The sequence below is a fragment of the Rhinolophus sinicus genome, chromosome 1, assembly GCF_057876585.1.
Source record: "Rhinolophus sinicus isolate RSI-liver-muscle chromosome 1, RSI-T2T, whole genome shotgun sequence".
Classification (NCBI taxonomy): domain Eukaryota; kingdom Metazoa; phylum Chordata; class Mammalia; order Chiroptera; family Rhinolophidae; genus Rhinolophus; species Rhinolophus sinicus.
This window is the reverse complement of record NC_142501.1, coordinates 199,334,583-199,353,427: the sequence shown is the minus strand read 5'-3', so window position 1 is coordinate 199,353,427 and position 18,845 is coordinate 199,334,583. Positions and strand designations below refer to the sequence as shown.

At 40.3% G+C, this 18,845-nt stretch overlaps 1 protein-coding gene across 3 annotated transcripts in view; it reads right to left on the bottom strand.

The window, feature by feature from the left end:
* Positions 1–18,845, bottom strand: part of PPARGC1A (PPARG coactivator 1 alpha) — a 624,837-nt gene that overhangs the window by 440,347 nt on the left and 165,645 nt on the right. The window contains exon 2 of one of the 3 annotated variants that reach the window (XM_019743879.3): positions 1,682–1,746. The exons of the other annotated variants lie outside the window; for them this stretch is intronic. Within the exon in view, the coding sequence (XP_019599438.2) occupies positions 1,682–1,699 (18 nt within the window). The 5' untranslated portion in view covers positions 1,700–1,746. The remainder of the gene's footprint in view (positions 1–1,681; positions 1,747–18,845) is intronic. 3 annotated transcript variants of the gene reach the window in all.

Below are 18,845 nucleotides of genomic sequence, written 5' to 3'. Positions count from 1 at the left end.
TCGGCTTAAAATAAACTGCAACTCCGAAGTAAGTGAGTGGTCCCATCCAGTACGAACTTTTTTTTTTCACTCTGACAGTTACTTTAAAACATCAGTAAACAACTTTAATTCATTTCTAACGAATTAGTAGGCTACTGCTGTGTCTCCAGGAGGCAAGCAGATTGTATTATTAACCAAAACAACTTTCCCCTGTCAATCATCTGCACCTCACAGAGGGATGTGGGCTTTGCCATCTCATTACTCAAACCAATCCATGGGCGCACGTGACTCCAGATGATTTCTTCGAGGTCATTCGCTTCCATACCTTTGATTAGATCTCTTGACTCTGAGATGCAGAATGGGGCCTGGAGAAGGTAGAGTCTCAGTGCTGCTTGTTAAGAAAGATATAGACAAATGAGAACCTTTCCAGAGGGGTAAAGAGTTTGGAAGTCATGACACATAAACTCCAGTTGTTAAGGAAACTGAAGTTAACAAAGAGACCACTCTAAGGGGGACCCAATAAGTGCCACCAAATACTTGAAAGGATGTCACTTTGGAGGAGGAGAACTTGTTCTTTGTAGAAGAACATAGAGGGTGGATTTGGGTATCTATGTGGAAGATACATAGAGAGTGGATTTGGGTTCAACTCAAGAAAGAATGCTGTAACTAGAAAGAGTTGCCTCTTGAGGTCGTAGGTCTGCCTCTAGAGGATCTCGGTTACCAATCAGATGAATCCTTAAATTGGCCAAGAAATGGAACTAGACGAGACAGGTAGGACCTTCCAGACATAAGATCCTATAGTCCCATGAATCTCTGGATGACTCACTAAAATGGGCTTCAATAAGCAGTCACAACACAACACGTTATACATTTCTCTATGTAAAACGGTGACAATCACCATTTAAAAAAAAAAAAAAAATACTAGGTGGTAAGCCCTGGGCATGTCGCCAGCCAGGACATTGGTTGACCTAGCAAAATAAAAAGATGTACCATTCAGCGGGGAAAATCAATTGAAGCAGTTGCTTTGGGATTACACAATTTCTGCCTGCTCTCTGGCTTTGTGGCTTGCAGTCTTTGACCATTCCATGGACAGGCCACGCCTAAATCACCTGGGCTGTAACATGTTAAGGGAAGAGCGATCCACACTTAGTTCACCATTCTAGTTGGTCTCCTCCCTCTCCCAAAGTCTGGAAACACAATACTTAGCAACTTGTCTAAGGGATGTATCATTTAGTTTCATCATTAACAACAAAACATTGCGGCCCTCCGTGAAACAGTCATTCTCTCCCTGAAACCAATCATTTCTTTAAGACAAACTGACTGCTCAAAACACAGAGTTAAATGCAAATCAAAAAGAAAGTGATAGAGAGGTGGGGGAAGAGAAATACCTTGCATTCACATCCAGGGTGCATATCAACATTTTTACACAATACGCAGACATGTATTCTTCTAAATTATCAAGTAAACATCACCTGAATATTTTTTGAAGGGTGGGGGATAGTGGGTCAGGCTTTTCTACATCAAACACATTGACAAAACATTAGAGAGTTCAGAAATAATAAATTCCTCAAAGGAAGTCAGATCACTGATATTTGGGTGTGAAACTCGGTATTGCTGATTTCCTAATATGACAAGAACAGACATCTGATATTTGTAATTTGGAGTAACAGAACATAACATGACAATAATGTGTTATACTTACAAAGTACCCTTCATCCATGGGGCTCCAATTCTACCAATATTAGTTCACTGATTTTCGCAAAAAACCTGAAAGGCAGAGGGTAAGTTCGTGTTACCCCCACTTCGCAGATGGGGATATTGAAATGCAATAGGCAAATAAATTTTTGGTCCATTATAGTGAGAGAATTCAGTAACAGGAGGACAAGAATTACAACTTTCATCTTCCCCACACAGTGCAAATTGACCACCCATCTTTTCCTTGGGGACTACTATTTCCCACATAATCTCTAACACGATCTCAACATATTAAACACACTTTACCCAGAGTAAGACAGTACTAAATGGAATCCTTTGGTCGAATGAGCCCAGACACCAATATTCCTTTAATACCGGAGAAAAGGTTGGAAATACTTCCCATATCCAGTTTAAACGTGGAGGAAAAATTAGATTGACAAAAAACAACCATCCAACTAAAATCTGGCCTGAAAATAATGTTACTACTGTTCAGTTTGTTACATACTTATGTTCACATGTCAGCATATGGACTTGTCTTCAAAAATTATTCCAAGGAAGTCAGAACACTTCAGAAGTAGTCTCACTAACAACATTTTTAGAAGGGTATATTTTTAACAACCCTTTCTAGGACACACCATCCTTTCTACCACTCTCAGGCCATTTATTCATGCATTGACCAAATAATATTTACTGAGCTCTTACTAGTATGTGTAAGTTTTGCACTCCATGTGGCTTCTTGGAGGACCCAAACATGTGTGCTACTCATCAAGAAATTTATTATCTTGTGATTTGATGATTTGAGCACAATGACGACCACTTGGATCTAAAATACTCCAGAAAGATCTGAGGGTCTCTGGATACTCCCGGTAAGTGACAGACACCAACCCCAGAAGGATGGCTCCTTCAGAGAATATTCTCAAAAAAAGATGAGTTGGGGCTGTGTTTCTGAACCATACTATTTGAGAATACAGAAACTCTAAAAGCTGGGTCTCCTTAAAAAGGTCTGACCCAGAGCCTTCTGAAAGCCCATGATTTGAAGGTCATGATCTCCCACTATCTTGACCTCTGCAGCCACACTGAGCTCTTGGCTTGTCCTCAAACACCCAAGCACATTGCCACCTCAGGATCTTTGTCCTTCCAGTCGTTCCCTTTGTTGGGACAATCTGGCTGCAGATACTTCCAGGATCTCTGCTCATATACCTCCTCCATGAGGTGTCCCCTGAGTACCAGTCTCAAATAGCTCATTACATTCATCCCCTTACTCCTCATTCTCTTTCTTAATCAGACTCACCACAACATAACATTGCATGGTCTGTCTCTTTACTTGTTTTCTTATGCCCATCCCTACCACTAGGATATAAGCTCCATAAGAACTGGAAATTTTTTGCTCACTACTAAATAAATCCCAGGGTCGAGGCACTCCATAAATATTGGTTGAACAAATGAATCCCGGTGCTGAACTGGGTGCTCTGACCTTCTCCTGTATCTCTTTCTATTCTCAATGGGATACTGTTACAATTACTAATACTTAGAATTCAATACGAGATCATAACAGATTTTTCCACCCAAAAGGGGAGGGGGATCTTCACAAACACTCAGTGCAATGTCTCTGAAATAGTAATAAATGGCAGTTTTTATCATTTTCCTTTCTCTCGATTGCTGGAGCACGGAGCCAAGAGTCAGGTAACCTCACTCTCTGTCCAGCTCAACTGCGAGATGCTCTGTGGCCCTGGCCTCTTCAATCTCCAGGGCTTTTGTTTCCCATTGGCAAAATTAGGAAGTTTAAGAAGGTTATTTCCAAGGTTCCTACTGGTTCGGAAACTATGGAGACCAACATAGAGGTGATGGGCCAAATTATATTCGTATGTTTACATCTTCTGATTTAATAGCACTTTGTCAGTCTAAGCTTATCTCAGAGGTAGCCAGGTCATTTCATACTATGCAAGTAGGATCCCAGAGGGGAAGGGTTGATTATCTAATCATATACACAAGTGTGACGATTTTGGACAAACACCACAGATATCACTGAAAACCTTCCCCTCCCCCTCCCCACTATCACACCACCATCATACAACAGACAAGCAGAGAAAAATGCTCCACCAACTGTCTATGACGTCTCGCGTCACAGACATTTCACTGAAGTCTTTAAACAGATTTGTTGTTTACTTGCACGTTAATAAAACTCGCTCCTTCACCAGTCAGAATTTTTTTTCCCCAAGCATCTGAACATCCAAAGAGATTTAGAAGCAATTAACATTCACGAGTAACAGAGCAATCAACATGGGAATCGCTAATGGGACTGGACAGAATCCAAAAGCAGATATTAGGATAATAGTGAGTCCCTGACATAGGTTATGGTGTTAATTCTGGAAGGCAGACTTGTGGTATGTTTCCAATGGCTTTGTGGGGCTACTGTCACAGTCACATATGCCACTTCTATATACGGTTCCTAGCCCCCGACGACATACTTTTTTTAACTGCTATCGAAAAGAAGGCATTTTTGCATCGTTATAACACAACCTCTAGCATTAATAGTATATATTGAATTCAAGTTTATTTTTAAATTGCCTACCTGACAAAAATGTTAAAATGTCATTTTTTTCCCACTTTGGGTCTCTAGACTATCTTCACCTGTTAGCTCCTGTAGCTAGAGGCCACAAAAATAATAGCTATGCATTTCCATCTTGACGCTTCCCCAATAACTTTTGCCACTTCCATGCATACACACAACTTCACACATCCCCCGTATGGAGAAAAAGAGGGACATTCCTATTCCAACCAACTCTATGCTTATCTCCTTGTCAGTGTTCCTGACCTGTTTTCGTAAATATCATTCCAGAAATCAGCACACATACACACACACACACGCGCACACACACACACCATTTTTTTTCACCCTACTGGGAAAGTCTCTGAGTAATAGAGAACGTTTCCATTGTTACTCTTCCTGCCTCCTTTTTCTATCCTTCATCCCCCATCACTACAAGCCATCTGAAATGCCAATGACAGGTAAATCCATCTTTCCCTTCCTGGGACCACATTCCTGAATCCCTGCCTCTGGCTCTCCTTTTCCCTCAGCTAACGTGTAAATGGCTCAACCTTCAGAGCCCAGACCTCTCCAGACCCACCCAGGTCTCTCAGTCCTCAGCTCCCCTCCCAGCCTTCTTTCTGGGTTATCTGGTCTCTTTTCATGACCAAGACATTCACTTCTAATTACAGGACACCTTCCTTATATGAGGTGTGATTTTTTAAAAATATAGTCATTGTTTAAATAAAAAAAAAATGCATTACAGTAAAAAACACATTGTTATTAATCACCCTCAAAATACTCCCCCTCATTTTGAACACACTTATCCCATTGTTCTTGCCACTTTCTGAAGCAGTTCTGGAAGTCCTCTTTCGTGAGCGTCTTTAGTTGCACTGTCGTTGCTGCCTCCATGTCCTGAATCGATTCAAAACATTTACCTTTCATGGTCATTTTGACTTTGGGGAAGAGCCAGAAGTCTCACGGTGCCAGATCCAGTAAATAAGGTGGATGAAGACACACTGTCATGTTTTTGACAGAAATTGCCGTACCAGGAACGATGTGTGACATGGAGCATTGTTATGATGGAGGATGAAATAAAGACACTCACGAAAGAGCATTTCCAGAACTGCTTCAGAAAGTGGCAAAAACGACGGGATAAGTGTGTGCGAAGCGAGGGGGAGTATTTTAAGGGGGATTAATGGCAATGTGTCTTTTACTGTAATAATTTTTTTTTAATTTAAACATTCACTGTATTTTTTTATCACACCTCATATATGGACTGTGAGCCCCAAGCAGTCAGAAAACCTGGTTTATTGTTTTGTGGGGAGTTTTTTTTTGTACTTTGGGTGCAATTACTCACAGCTTATTAGGAGTTCCTGTATTCTGTGTGGCCTGAGAAAATAAATTTCTTCCAAGGCAGGGCTTTTCAATTTTTCCAACAACTTTATTGTTAGATACAAGTATATGATTGGGTAAACACCGTCATTTTGATAATCTTTTTCTGGTTATCTTATTTCATTCATGCTCTGTTCCGTTCCTTGCTCCTTCTACTCTGCTGTTTCTGGCTATTAAAGCATCCCTTCCATCTTAACAATCCAGCTATGTTTTTCCTTTCACCTCCCCACCCCCGACACACACCTCTTATGAAAGTATATCTCTATTTAAAGCTTTGATTTATTCCCTGCATACAACCAGCCATTGATACACACCTTACCACCACCAGGCTGTGTGTGCTAAAAGCCTGTTTTGACAACGATTTTACACACCAGAATCCAAATTAAAGGGAAGCTATCAACAGACCCATACTTAGAATCCCTCACTTTATCTCTGTGGCAGCGATTTCGTATTCCTAGCAACAGCCCCACAGCTGGGAGACTCAAGCCTCCAAGAACCTCCTCAGCATACATCCCAACCATCTCCTCCCCGCTCCTGGGCCCTCCCCACACCAAGTAGCAGCCGTTGAGGTCAAAGTGCTTCAGGGTGTGTGGTCATCCAATCAGGGACGGGCGGGCTTCAATCTCTACCATTCAGTTTGAAAACATTTTGGCAGAATGCCTTTGCATTCCACACCAGGCCTGTGCTCATTTTCATTGCTTCCACAGAAGTGAAGGTGGCCACGGGCCACCCTGCCCTCGGAGCAGGGCCTCACCTGCCTTCCTAAACCCCAGGATATCAGAAGCACTTCTGCCATAAAGGAGGGGAGAGGGAGCACTAGAGAGAGGATTCTGATTGTACTCACAGTCAGAGAGGAGGGGAGGACATGAGCAAACACTCAACAAACACAAAGAATTTTTTTGTTAACTTCAAAGATTAAAGGAAGCCCATTTTTCAACCCTTTGCCTTACCTAAGCACCACGTAAAATATTCCACCCAGTTTGTATTAGTCAGAGCTGCTCAGGGGTCCTTATCTTTTCCAGATCCCTTTGGCTGTCTGATGAAATCTATGCACCCCCTTCTAAGAAGAATGGTTTTTAAAGGATTGCGAAGGAGATTAATTATATTGAAACACTTTTCCATCCCAGGTTAAGAAGCCCAGCAGGGTGTGGTTTTAGTGGATGGGAAGTAGAGTTGCTATCTGGATTTAAAAAAAAAAAAAAAGAAAGAAAGAACACTTGGCTTTCTGCTGAAGGGATTTTGTGCTGTGAAGGTGATGGGCTGTAGTCCACAGCATAACATGGTAACTTTGTATACTGCCCCTGTGACCATGCACCTTCCTGTGTATAGACCTCCTAGCTGTTTCTGCTTTGCAAACAGCCCCACGCCATTAACCCAGAGCCTTTCAATATTTACTACATTGGAATAGCGAAGAACGTAGACTTCCTTTATTTACAGCCCTAAGTAGATTTTAACTACTCCTGAGAGAGAAGTGGAGGAACGAAGAAAGCAATTTGAGGAGTGTGGGGAAAGTAGAAGCCATGATAAACACTTGTCTTCGACCATTTATTCTTTCACCAAATATTTACTGAGCACCTACTCTAGGTTTGCAGTGCTGCAGAAATGACCTGAAAAACTTTCCCCCAAGAAGTTCACATCCAAATGTGGGGACACACCCTGTAAACAAATAAACAAGTAAATGTACGTGCAGTGGTGATAAATGCTATGGAGAAAAACAAAGCAGGGGAGGCTAGAGGGTATAATACAGACATGAACTCTTCATGTAGCATTATTTCCCCCATTTAATGCCAATAAATACTTGTCGCCAAGCTCCTACTATGTTTCAGGCCCTGGAATATATATATATATGGATGATGACTAGATATCCGTATGGATATATACACATCACATGCTTGATTTCCAGTTATTTGCATGTGAAGGGTATGCAGTCTCCACCAAGAGGGGTCTGTGTGTGATGGTGCACTCCTGACAGCAGTTTCTTTTAAAGGGTGACCAATAAATGCCTCTCAGAGACCCTAAGTGGGACAGGTGAGGTGGGGTCTCTGTCTGCCCTGCTGAGGGGCATGACGTCTGCACTGCGAGCCCTGGCATGCCGTAAGCAGCCATGGTCCTCGCTCAGCTGCAGCACTTACCTCACTGAGTGGCCATAAGCAAGTTTCATCAGCTCTTTGAGCTTTAGGATGTGCCTCTATTAGGTTCGTGCAAAAAGTAATTGCAGTTTAAATGGTTAAAAACAATTGCAAAAACCGCAATTGCTTTTACACCAACCTAATACAAATCCAGGAGCACAGGTTGCTGTGAGGTTCAAAGGCAGTAATGCCACGAAAGTGCCCTGCTCAGCGCCTGGCACTAGGGAATTGATGGCTAAGTCCTTGCCCCACTCATCTTCTCATAGGGGGACTAGAGAGGGAAGACACCACAAATGCACCCAAACAAAAGACTATGTACTCAGGAAGTACACTTACCTTGAACAATGGGGGAGGGGCATTAACAGGCATTAACCACCCCCTCCCCCCAGTGGATAATCCGGGTATAACTTTTAACTCTATAGTCACCCCTTCCTGTCTTCAGATTCAACCAATCATGGATCAAAAACAGTATTTTTCCATTTGAGGTTGAGAAACCATGGTTGGGAATGTGAAAATACTGTTTTCAATCTTTGGTGGGTTGAATCTGCCATGAGAAACTGAAACCCGCAGATGCAAAGGGCCGACTGCATTTACTGAAAAAACACATCTATGTATAAATGGATCAGCGCAGTTCAAAGCCCTGCTGTTCAAGGGTCAAGTGCACACAACTGCTTTTGCTTATTTGTTTTCTTTCTTTGTGAGGACAAATAGTTCTAGGGAATATTAGCAGATGTTACTTTAAAAAAAAAAAAGTCCACAAATACGTTTTAGAAACAACAACTCAGGTCTCTTTACTTCAGTCCACCCTATTCTTTTTTTTTTAATTAAAGTTTATTGGGGTGACAATTATTAGTAAAATAATTATTCTTTAATATGCTGGTGTGCATGATGTATCTCCAAGAAATGAGAATGGGATGAGAGTTCCCCACCTTATTCGACTGTGGAGCCCTTTGGAATTGAAAATCACACGCGACAAGTTTTCAATGGAACAAACTTTGGGAAATGTGGGTTTGCTCTCAAATCAAATGAATCCAAAGATAAGGACTATGTCCCCAGTTTGGCTCCGATGTGGTCTGATGGCTTTCTTTGAAAAGCCTGCCTTGGGCATATTGTCTGCAAACCAAGAAAGCCTAGTAGCAGTGTCCCCTACTCACTGGACCACGGCAATGTCTCCTCCTTTTCTTATAAAAGACGTCATTGTATTGTGACCACAGCACATTTGAGGGAAATGTCAGCAACATCTGAACACGTCTCATTCCCTTGGACAGGTAATTCCCCTATTTTCTTCAATACATGGGCTCTTACAATGAGTTTGGTTAATTATTCTCTGGAAAGTCAAATCCTCTTCTGGCGACACGGAGGAAACCGGGGGCTTTAAGTCACTCTGGATTGTCTTTATTATCCGAATGCTCGCAGGGACCGTGCCTTACTTTCACAAACAGAAAACACGTATGGGAGGGGAAAAGGAAAGAAAAGAAATTCTATAGAGAGGTGCTGATGCACCAGTGATTATTCCAAAAATGACCTACCTGTACATGAAGATACGTATGTATGGGGCTTTTCATGAAGATCTTACTTAATATTAGAACACTAGAGAAATCCGAAGCAGAAGGGGTAGCTGGGGAGGTAACTAGGACCAAGATTGTTCCTCACATGCTTAGAATTCAATTCTGAGAAAGAGAGAGAAAGAGGAGGGAGGGAGTGAGGGAAGGAAGAATAAGCAAAAGAGAGAGAGAAAGCAAGAGAGGGGGTGAGCAAGAGTTGTTGAGAAGCCTAAGGTGGGGGAGGGGGCCACAAACCCACAGATTAAGTTGACCCAAGTCAATACAAAAGGCTTTGTGCAAGGGCTCTGGCATTAATGGGATTTGGACTGCTAAAGCCCTGCAAATCAAGTACAGAACACAGGCATAGGTGCTGGCGTTCGTTTTGAAATAGACATCTTAACACGAAGCTGAACTAGCAGGGACACTCCAAGCATTTTTTTCATGACTCCTGCAGGCTTGTGGCCTACCAGAGAACCAGGGCCATCCAATTAGCAGCAGCCTCCCACCTGGAACAGGACCCACTAGGTAAGGGAGACTTAACCCTTAGGTGTGACACTGAGGAGATGGTTGGTGGTGATGTAGCAGGGTGAATGGTCTGCTCCCACTGGCTCCTTTAGTCATGCAAATGATGGGCCTGTGGGGGGACCCTCTGAGGTTAGAATCAAGCAGTCATTCTTCAAATCGGTCTTTCATCAGTGCCTCCAAAGTGTCTGAAACTGTTTGGGGTCTTGTGGAGATACAAAGTACCTGCTCTCTAGGAGCTTACATTCTCCTGGAAGAGGGGACTCCAGCAAGTAAGAATTGCTGTTGGTTGTAAGAGTCTGGAAGAAAATCACAAAAAGGAAAGAGGGATGGAAGGAGATTGTGGCTCCAGGGCAGGCATCTTGAAGAAGGTGTATTTAAGCTCAGAATTCAATAGTGAGAGGACCCCACCCTGCAAACATCCTGGGAAAGCACAGGCCACCATCTCCCCATGCCTCACTTCCAACCAACTAAGCTTTCGGCAATACTGAATTCCAAAGCACACAGACATGTTTAATTTTAAAATCTTAAATTGCGTACTATGCCTACTTAGGAAAACACATCCTACAACTTAAGATATTTTTAGAATGGTCCACTTCAATTTCCTCAAGTACTTTTTTCCTGTTCAACAAGAAGACCCAAATAGCCCAGGTATATCAGCCTCCTCTAAATACCTGAAACTGCATTCATCAGCCACTTTCTAAAAATTGGGTCTTACTTCAAAGCTGAATGACTTGATTACTCCCATAACAGAATACATTACACTGATTACAGGATTATTCACGTGCCATTTGGAAAAGGTTGGGCAACATTTCTCAACATTCCACTCACCAACAAACAGAGTTGTGAAAGTGGAAAATGTAACGGTAATATTCAAATGCCCTCCATGTCCTGATACCATCATAAAAGTGCTCTCCACTCTTTTTTAAGTGATGTTAAGAAAGGGAGGGGGATGGTTATTTTGGTACAATACAGCTCAGAGAGAATAAAAGAAAAAGTGCCAACAGGGGCCCAAATATAAAGTTGTTTCTATGATCTGACACACATGAGGCACTCGGTAAATATCGGTTCCTTTCCCCATTCCCCTTTTGCTTTACATGCCCAAAACCTGAGTAATGATTTTTATATCAATATTCTGCCAATAACATATTCATTGGCTCACTTTTATAACTGTCAGTCTAGTGCTGTGTTTTCAGCCTCCTGGCAATTGATTCAGCTTCATCAATTCATAAGAATGTCTTAGAGTGAGAAGGGGCCAGGAGGTGGAAGCTTTATAGCTGTGATTCACTGCTAATCGATGATTAGCATTTTATGCTCAAAAGACGATCAAATTCCTATTATTTTACATTTTAAAAAGTTTTTAAAGGAACACTTCTTAAAAGCCAAAATGAAAACAGGGCATCACAAGTTCAAATAAGCCATAAATTAGACAAAGAAGCATAATTCTACTGAACACCATTTTATTAGCTAATCAACGTGCCATTTTTTTTTTCTATTGGCATCTACTTACTGTCATGTAATTTCCATAAGGGCACACCATCTGTATTTATAAAAGAATTATCTTTCTGGTGATCTAGCAATCTACAAACAACGGTGATATTTAACTTTTCTTAGGGGATCAATTTTAGAACTGGGTTAAAGGATTTGTAAGTCTCTTTTTCAGGATAAACCTTAAAAGGACTTGTTCATACATCTCTGTGAGGTTGGAAGCACTTGAAACGGAAAAACAACACAAACAACAACAACATGTAATTTTGATTTATTAAAATGTAAAGTTCTGGGTTTTGATCTTGACATGTACATTTTTCAATCAAGCAGGATGAGTCTCTACTATAAAGTCCAGAAAAGCAATCATAGACAAAATCTTTTATTTCATTTTGGCTGAAAGGGCAAGGTAATTTTCAATGTGATCTGATTTGGTGCCCTATGGCTCAGACAAAACCCATTATTAGCCAAGGTCACTGCTATAGGTTTAATCAGGATTCAGCCAGCTCACTCCATTATGACATACGTATGATCAAACCTTGCCTTGTCTACTTCTTAACACTGGCCTTGCAAATGGAAGTCACTGGCCCAATGGGGGCTAGTCAAGCTGGTGGGGACGAGACAGCAAACTCCTCACCACTGATGGAATGGGAACTCACAACAGATTTCCTTCTGTTGGGCACAAACTTCATAGATGAGTGACAAAACATAGATGCAGAGAGATATTTGTTTAAAGGGTACCGACAGCTATCAAATAGGACCTCAGACCTCAGAGAGAACAGTCTTTGGTTTCACAAAGGTGTATTACTTTAGCTTTGAGTCATTCCAAAAGAAGATGCAGTTTGAAAAAAATCAATCAAAGACAAAAACCTCCCTCTTGGTTAGGATGCAAATTTCTCTACGAATAATCAATTACTTTGTAAACTTAATTTCAAGCAAGATTTAATAGGATTATGATTTAAAATATATATGATACACTAACCAACAAAATAAGAAAGCAATGCAAACTCATATTTATACTTCATTGATTGACTTTTTAATTTGTACATGTTCGTGAATTCCTACCACATCTCAAGTATGGTAGTAAGTATCAAGCACTGTGAACAAAACAGATACAGTCCCTGCCTACGTGGCGCTTATTGTCATTTTTAAAAAGTATGTATGAATGAGCAATTGAGGGGAAAGGCACCAAATCATATTGGATTAAGATATGTAACTACTCTATTTTCTTTTCTCTATAATATAGATTTATTGTTTTTAAATTTTAAAACTTTAAATAATTTGATTATGCACCAGGACCAGGAAGTAATCTTTCTGGACTTCAGTTTTTATATTTGTTTTTTGAAATGTTATTCATTGAAACGTTAACATTCAAAGAACTGTCAATCATTGAATTTTTGAAATATGTTAAGAAAATAGAGAGTGTTCAGGGAAACGTAACAGAAAAAACATATTCAGTAGTAGAAAATGGGTTTTCTTGTGGATGGATAGGAATCAGTGGCATATATCCCAAGAAGTAACTTGATTATTATCTCTGTGGAGAATAAGCATATAAGAGAATAAACTCTGGAGTTAGACAAGTTCAATGTTCAAGTCCTGGCTCTACTGTTGTGTAGTGAGAATCCACATCTTGGCTTTCCTATCCATAAAAGGGGCTTACCACAAAAATTAAATGAGTATAACAAAAGTAAATAGTTTAGCATGTCATCCTTGGTTGCTGTCAACTGCCTTCATCACCATACATCATCCTCATCATCATCACCACCACCATCGCCACCATCACCACCATCACCACAAAAAGAACTCAAGGTCTGTTGTCATAAAGGGCAGCTATAGAGTATCCTAGCAGTAACCGTAAAGGAAGCTGGTAACAATCTATCCTAAGAAAACATTAGAATTTAATTCAGAAGTCCTCAGTTCAAGTCCTAGCTCTTCTCGTGCAACCTTGGGTAAAACTTCTGAGTCTCAGTTTTTCCAACTCTAAAATGGACCTATTAGAACTTATTGAATAAGAAAATGTATAAATAAGAACCAGTATATAAATATCTCCTTAAATACAGAACACTTGATTTTATAGAAATGCACATTCTGACAATAGCCTATCATATAATGACCCTTTCTTTAATCATCTAAGATAAAAACTCCTGGAAAGCACATGAACTTGAATTTCAGCTCCATTATTCACTAGATGGGTAACATCTCTGGGCCCCAGTTATCTGGTCAGGAAAATACCACCCTCATTGTGCCAAGCACCGAGGAGAGGGTCTGGCACCTACTCAGTGATAGGTAGCTTCCATTCCTCTCTTTTAAACCGTGATTCAGTATATTCCATTTTTAGTATGTATATCCCCACACACTAAAACGCTTTAAATGAAAAGCATTATAAATAACCTTTGGGTGATCTTTAAGTAATTCTTTATGGTTTAGAAGGAAAAAAAAAATCTATGGAAACATAAAATATCCAGGGTGTCAAATATACAGTGTAATCATTTTGTATGATCACTGCTAATACAGTTCAATCTAAATTGCAGTCTCATATTTGACATAATTATACATAACCAAACACTAATAAAAATTGCTGCCTTATATTTCAAATTAGGAATTATGGTAGTAAACATTAACAACATGTCAAATATAAGACGGTGATTTGTTCTGAAATGTATTAGAAATCATTATACTGTATGATAATTTTAATTACAGTTGGGTAGCAAGAGCACACACAGCAGTGTACGGCTCTAAGTGCATTATGGGAACCAGCAGGTCTTCAGTTCAGCCCTAGCTCTGACTCCCATTGTTCAAGTTCAGGAAATGCACAATTCTTTCTCCACCTGCAAATAGGGAGCCCAGTTCCTTCTATAGAATCAGCATTATCACAACGTTTGGAGTCATTCTTGTAGGGTATAAATTCCTATTCTATCACTTTCTAGCCATGTGAAAACTCGGCTAATGGTAATTTCTCTGTGCCTCAGTTTTCTCATCTTTAAAATGGAAAACCTATTAGTACCTACCTCAGAGGTTGGTAATAGCAGTTAAATTAGATCACTCTGTATGTAATACTTAGCCTAGTACCTGGAACACAGTAAGTCTTCCATATGTACTAGTGGTTGTCATTATCATTTTATATGATTACAAATTTTAAATTTTTATAATTTATATAATTTATAAAATTTACATCATTATAAGTTATATGTGTATATAATTATAATTATATAAATTATAATAATATAATTTATTAATATAAATTAATATTTTCCTTAACTTTTAAAACCATGGTCTTAATAGTAACCGAATGTCCTACTTAAAGTAGAAATGTGCTGAATGTTCGCTTCCACCTCTCAGGACACTCTATGCTTCAAACTTGAGTCTTTCTCCCTTCTTCTCACTCCATGTTTTCTCCATTTCTCACTCGCTCAGTGTTGTGAGTCCACGAGAAGACCCCGTTCTTTATACTTTGACCTCTCGTGAATGTCTGGCTTGGGCTCATCCCTTCTTGGCCTCTATCTCCACATTGGCTTTCACTCTGGCCTCTAAACACGGCCCAGCATACACCGCATGCTCCATTCATGGTAACACTGGAGAGACGCTGAGAAACTCCATTCCCCACAAGTGAAGATAAGAGCCAGGAGACTCCCACATCCACCCATATTACAACTTGCTATCTGATCAAGAGGCCCTAATTTAGGAATTTAATGCTCCTTTCCCAGCCCTCCCCTGACCTACACACCTCTCAAAAAAAAAAAAAAAAAAAAAAAAGGTTAAATTTGTTTTTCTAACATAAAAACAATTTGTGTATTCAGTTACCTATTTCCACTCCTTTAAAGATCTCTGAATTTATTCAACATAAAAAAATAAATTAAAAAGATATCTAGACCTTGAACCATGTTTACAAGACTCTCCCAGCTCCAAAATCACCATGCTTTACATGGTCTCCTGCAAAGTGGGGAGGAACTCCCAGCATTATGATAAAGCACTGTTCCTGTCTACATTTCCATACTGTTTCAGGTAAAATATTCAGGGGAACAGACTGGACTGCTAATTAGAGAACCGTCTGAAACCACCATGAACCACATTTCCATCGGAGCAATAAGCAAAAATTCTTCATTAAAATCACTGTCCTCTGGAAGGGAAAGCTGTTTCAAGCGCAATAGCTCTAATTCACAGGAGTCATCACGCAGACCCAGGTACAGTATTCATTATTAACTTAAAAAGTATGCCAAATCAATTAAAAACCATTTTAAATGGAAGGAATAAAATTTAGTTCTACCTAACTGCTGCTCAGCTCTAATTTATCTTCCAGCCACTTTCAAGGGATTCTGCTTGGTTCTTCATCTAACATTCATTGGAAAGAGTAATTCTCAGGAAATTACAATGGCATTTCTTGCATCTTTTAATGCAAATGTTCCCATTCTTCGGAAATGGAAAGGCTGCTTCTCAAAAAAAAAAGAGAGAGAGAGAGAAAGACTCCCTTCAAGAGGTAAAGTAGAAAGTCTCAGGGATCTGCTTGAAAACAAAACGTCACATCGCAGAAGCTGCACAAATGTAAAACTCTGCCTGCACCCTTATGACAAATTGTATTCCAAAGATAGGTTATTCACAACATGTGTGTTATAAGGCGAGGCATATGAATTCCTGCCGTGTCTTTCTTTACAAACATGTCAAGACTTGTGAACCCTTAATGAAATGCAGCATTTTAGAGGCAAGAAGAAGCTACAAAAGACGCCAGAAACAAGAGGCTTCTTTCTCACGACTAGGACCTCCTTAGGCTAGTGATAGTTCCCCATTTTCAGAGATACTGCATCATCTCAGAACCAAATGGGTGATAGAAGTCACTGAGATGAGTCCCTTCAGTCTACAAATGAAGAAACTGAGGCCTGAGAGAGAGCAAGATTTTTCCAAAGTGTCGGGGTGGTGAGGGGCAGAGACAACCAGGTGGGCCCAGGTCTGGCCTGGCCACGCTAGTGACAGGCTGCCTTTCACGCGTGCCATATGGTTGACCAGACTCTAAAATAGACTTTGCCCTGTTGGGGCACCTTTGCAAGTCCCATGGGGCTCCAACCTTCTGGTATTCAGATAAAAGTTCCATAAAACTTGGAAGGGAGCTTATCCCAGAGGGCTATTTTTAGCCACGCTACAGAAGTTAGTTGGATGGGTTTTACATTTGGCATTCTTTTAACCAAGGCCAGGGGGGACAATCCGTACATTTGTTAACTCATCTTTTCCCTTTTAAGTAAAGCACCGCTGTTCACTAGTGACCAGCGCTTCCTACTGAATCTGTCCCCAGTATGGGGCTTTCTGAGAAGGCCAGAACAGAACAGTCTACCCTGGTTTTGGTTGAAAGCAGGGTCAACAAACTTTTTCTGTAAAGGCCCAGAGAAGGACTATTTTAGGCTTTGCAGGCCATTTGGTCTCTGTGTGAACTACTCAGTCCTGCGAACGTTGCGTAAAAGCAGCCACAGACAACATGTAAACAAATGAGTGTGGCTGGGTTCTGCTAAAACTTTATCCACACTGAAATTGAATTTCATATAACTTTCATGTGTCGTGAAGCATCATTCCTCTTTTCATTTTTACTCAACCGTTTAAAAATGCAAAAAGCATTCTTAGCTCACGAGCTATACAAAAACAGATTTGTCCCACCCCTGCTGTAGTCTGCCACCCCGTTTAGTGTTATGAAAGCACTCACTACAAAGAAAACTTCCGTTTGTTACCCAGATGCTCTCTTTATACCTTGCCATTGGCACTCAGCTGGCTAATCCCCATTATGTATCAAATATGCATGTTTTTTCACTGGTAGGCATTACTTCCATAAGGTTATATCCGACTTGCCGGCGACTTAAATACTCAGCCAGTTTTGCTGGGTGGGTATCTTCCTTAATGTGAAATATAATCGAAAAGACTCACTTGGTCACCAAGAAACAGTTGTGAGATTATGTTATCATTATACCCATCAGATGCAAGAAAAAACGTTCCTCCCTGGAACAGTTGATGTACGTTCTCCTGCTGGATTTTTAGCCTTCATATGTAAATACTGCTTTAATTTTGGAAATAAATATTTCAGTTTCTCACATGGCCAATATTTAGCACCAACAAGTCAATCAGTGAAATCATTATCAATCTTTTCTCTGCACAACGAAGTAAGTAGGAACGCTCCATTTAAATACCTTTACACACAGCACAACTCCACTGGCATCAGCATATTACAAAAACCAATTTTCTTACATCAACTTCTATCTACTTCTAATTCTGTAGCATAGCTCTGGGGAGTTGCTACAAGGTCTGTGTAAACTGAAAATCTAAATAACATTATGACGCCTATTACAGAACTAATTTATAATCTAATACCCCAGTTGAATTTAATATCTTATTTATTTATTCAAGCAAAATATCTGGAAAAAAATATGTCACATCATAATGTACTTGTTATGAAAATGGAAAAATAAAACGGAATTTTAGAGAAGGCATGATAATTGCTAGGGGCAGGTATGAGCAAGAATTCCAGATCCCCTCACACAAAGGCGAGACAGGAGCCCTTTAATAAATAGGATTTTTGCTTTATAATGCAATTATTGTCAAATTTAGTATTTTACATCAAATTTACAACTTTAAAATGTGATTCCTATTAATGTTATCTGCTCAGAGCTACTGCAGCATAAAACTGTTGGCCAACAGATGCCACCTCATCAACTGTCTTTAACAACTCCATTCTCATCCTGGATGGAAGAACTGAGTTTATGGCAGCATTTATAAGCAGGCATTGTCAATACAAATGCACAAGTGATGAGCATATATAATACATCCAGGCTAACGGAAAAAACTATAGGGATGCTTCTCAGAATACTAAGCTTCACACTGATTTCTTTATCTTAAGATAAAAAGAAGAAGGGGATGTTAAGGGGGGTGGGGGGTGGGAGACGAGGGTAAGGGGGATCAAATATATGGTGACGGAAGGAGAACTGACTCTGGGTGCTGAACACACAATGGGATTTATAGATGATGTAATACAGAATTGTACACCTGAAATCTATGTAATTTTACTAACAATTGTCACCCCAATAAATTTTAAAAATAAATTAAAAAAAAAAAAAAAACGAAGAAGGGGATGGAGGGAGGGAGGGAGGGAGGGAGGATGGAGGGAAAGAGGGAGGAAAGGAAAGAAGAGAGGAAGGAAGGCCAGAAGGAGAGAAAGAAGATGCTACGACACTTGAACAAGAAAAGCTACAGAAAGCATAAATATAAAAACACTGTGAGGTGACAGTGACTCCTACCACTGGATGCTCCCAGCCATCCAAGACCGTCTGCCTTGATGGAAGTTTAGTGGGGCTGTATAGTACAGGAGAGGACCCACGTCTCAGCAGGTAAGAGGCAGCAGCACCTGAATCCCTCCAGTAAATAAGACAACGCCTACTGCTTGCTTTTCTTAAGACAGAAGCCATGTCTGTATAGCTTAGGTAGCAGCCCAAAGCCACGCTGGCCCTAGGTCCTGAGTGTGTGTAAGACCAGGGGGCACACACACACACATACACACACACACATGCACTCCCACTGGTGACTTCCAATTCTCACCAAAAC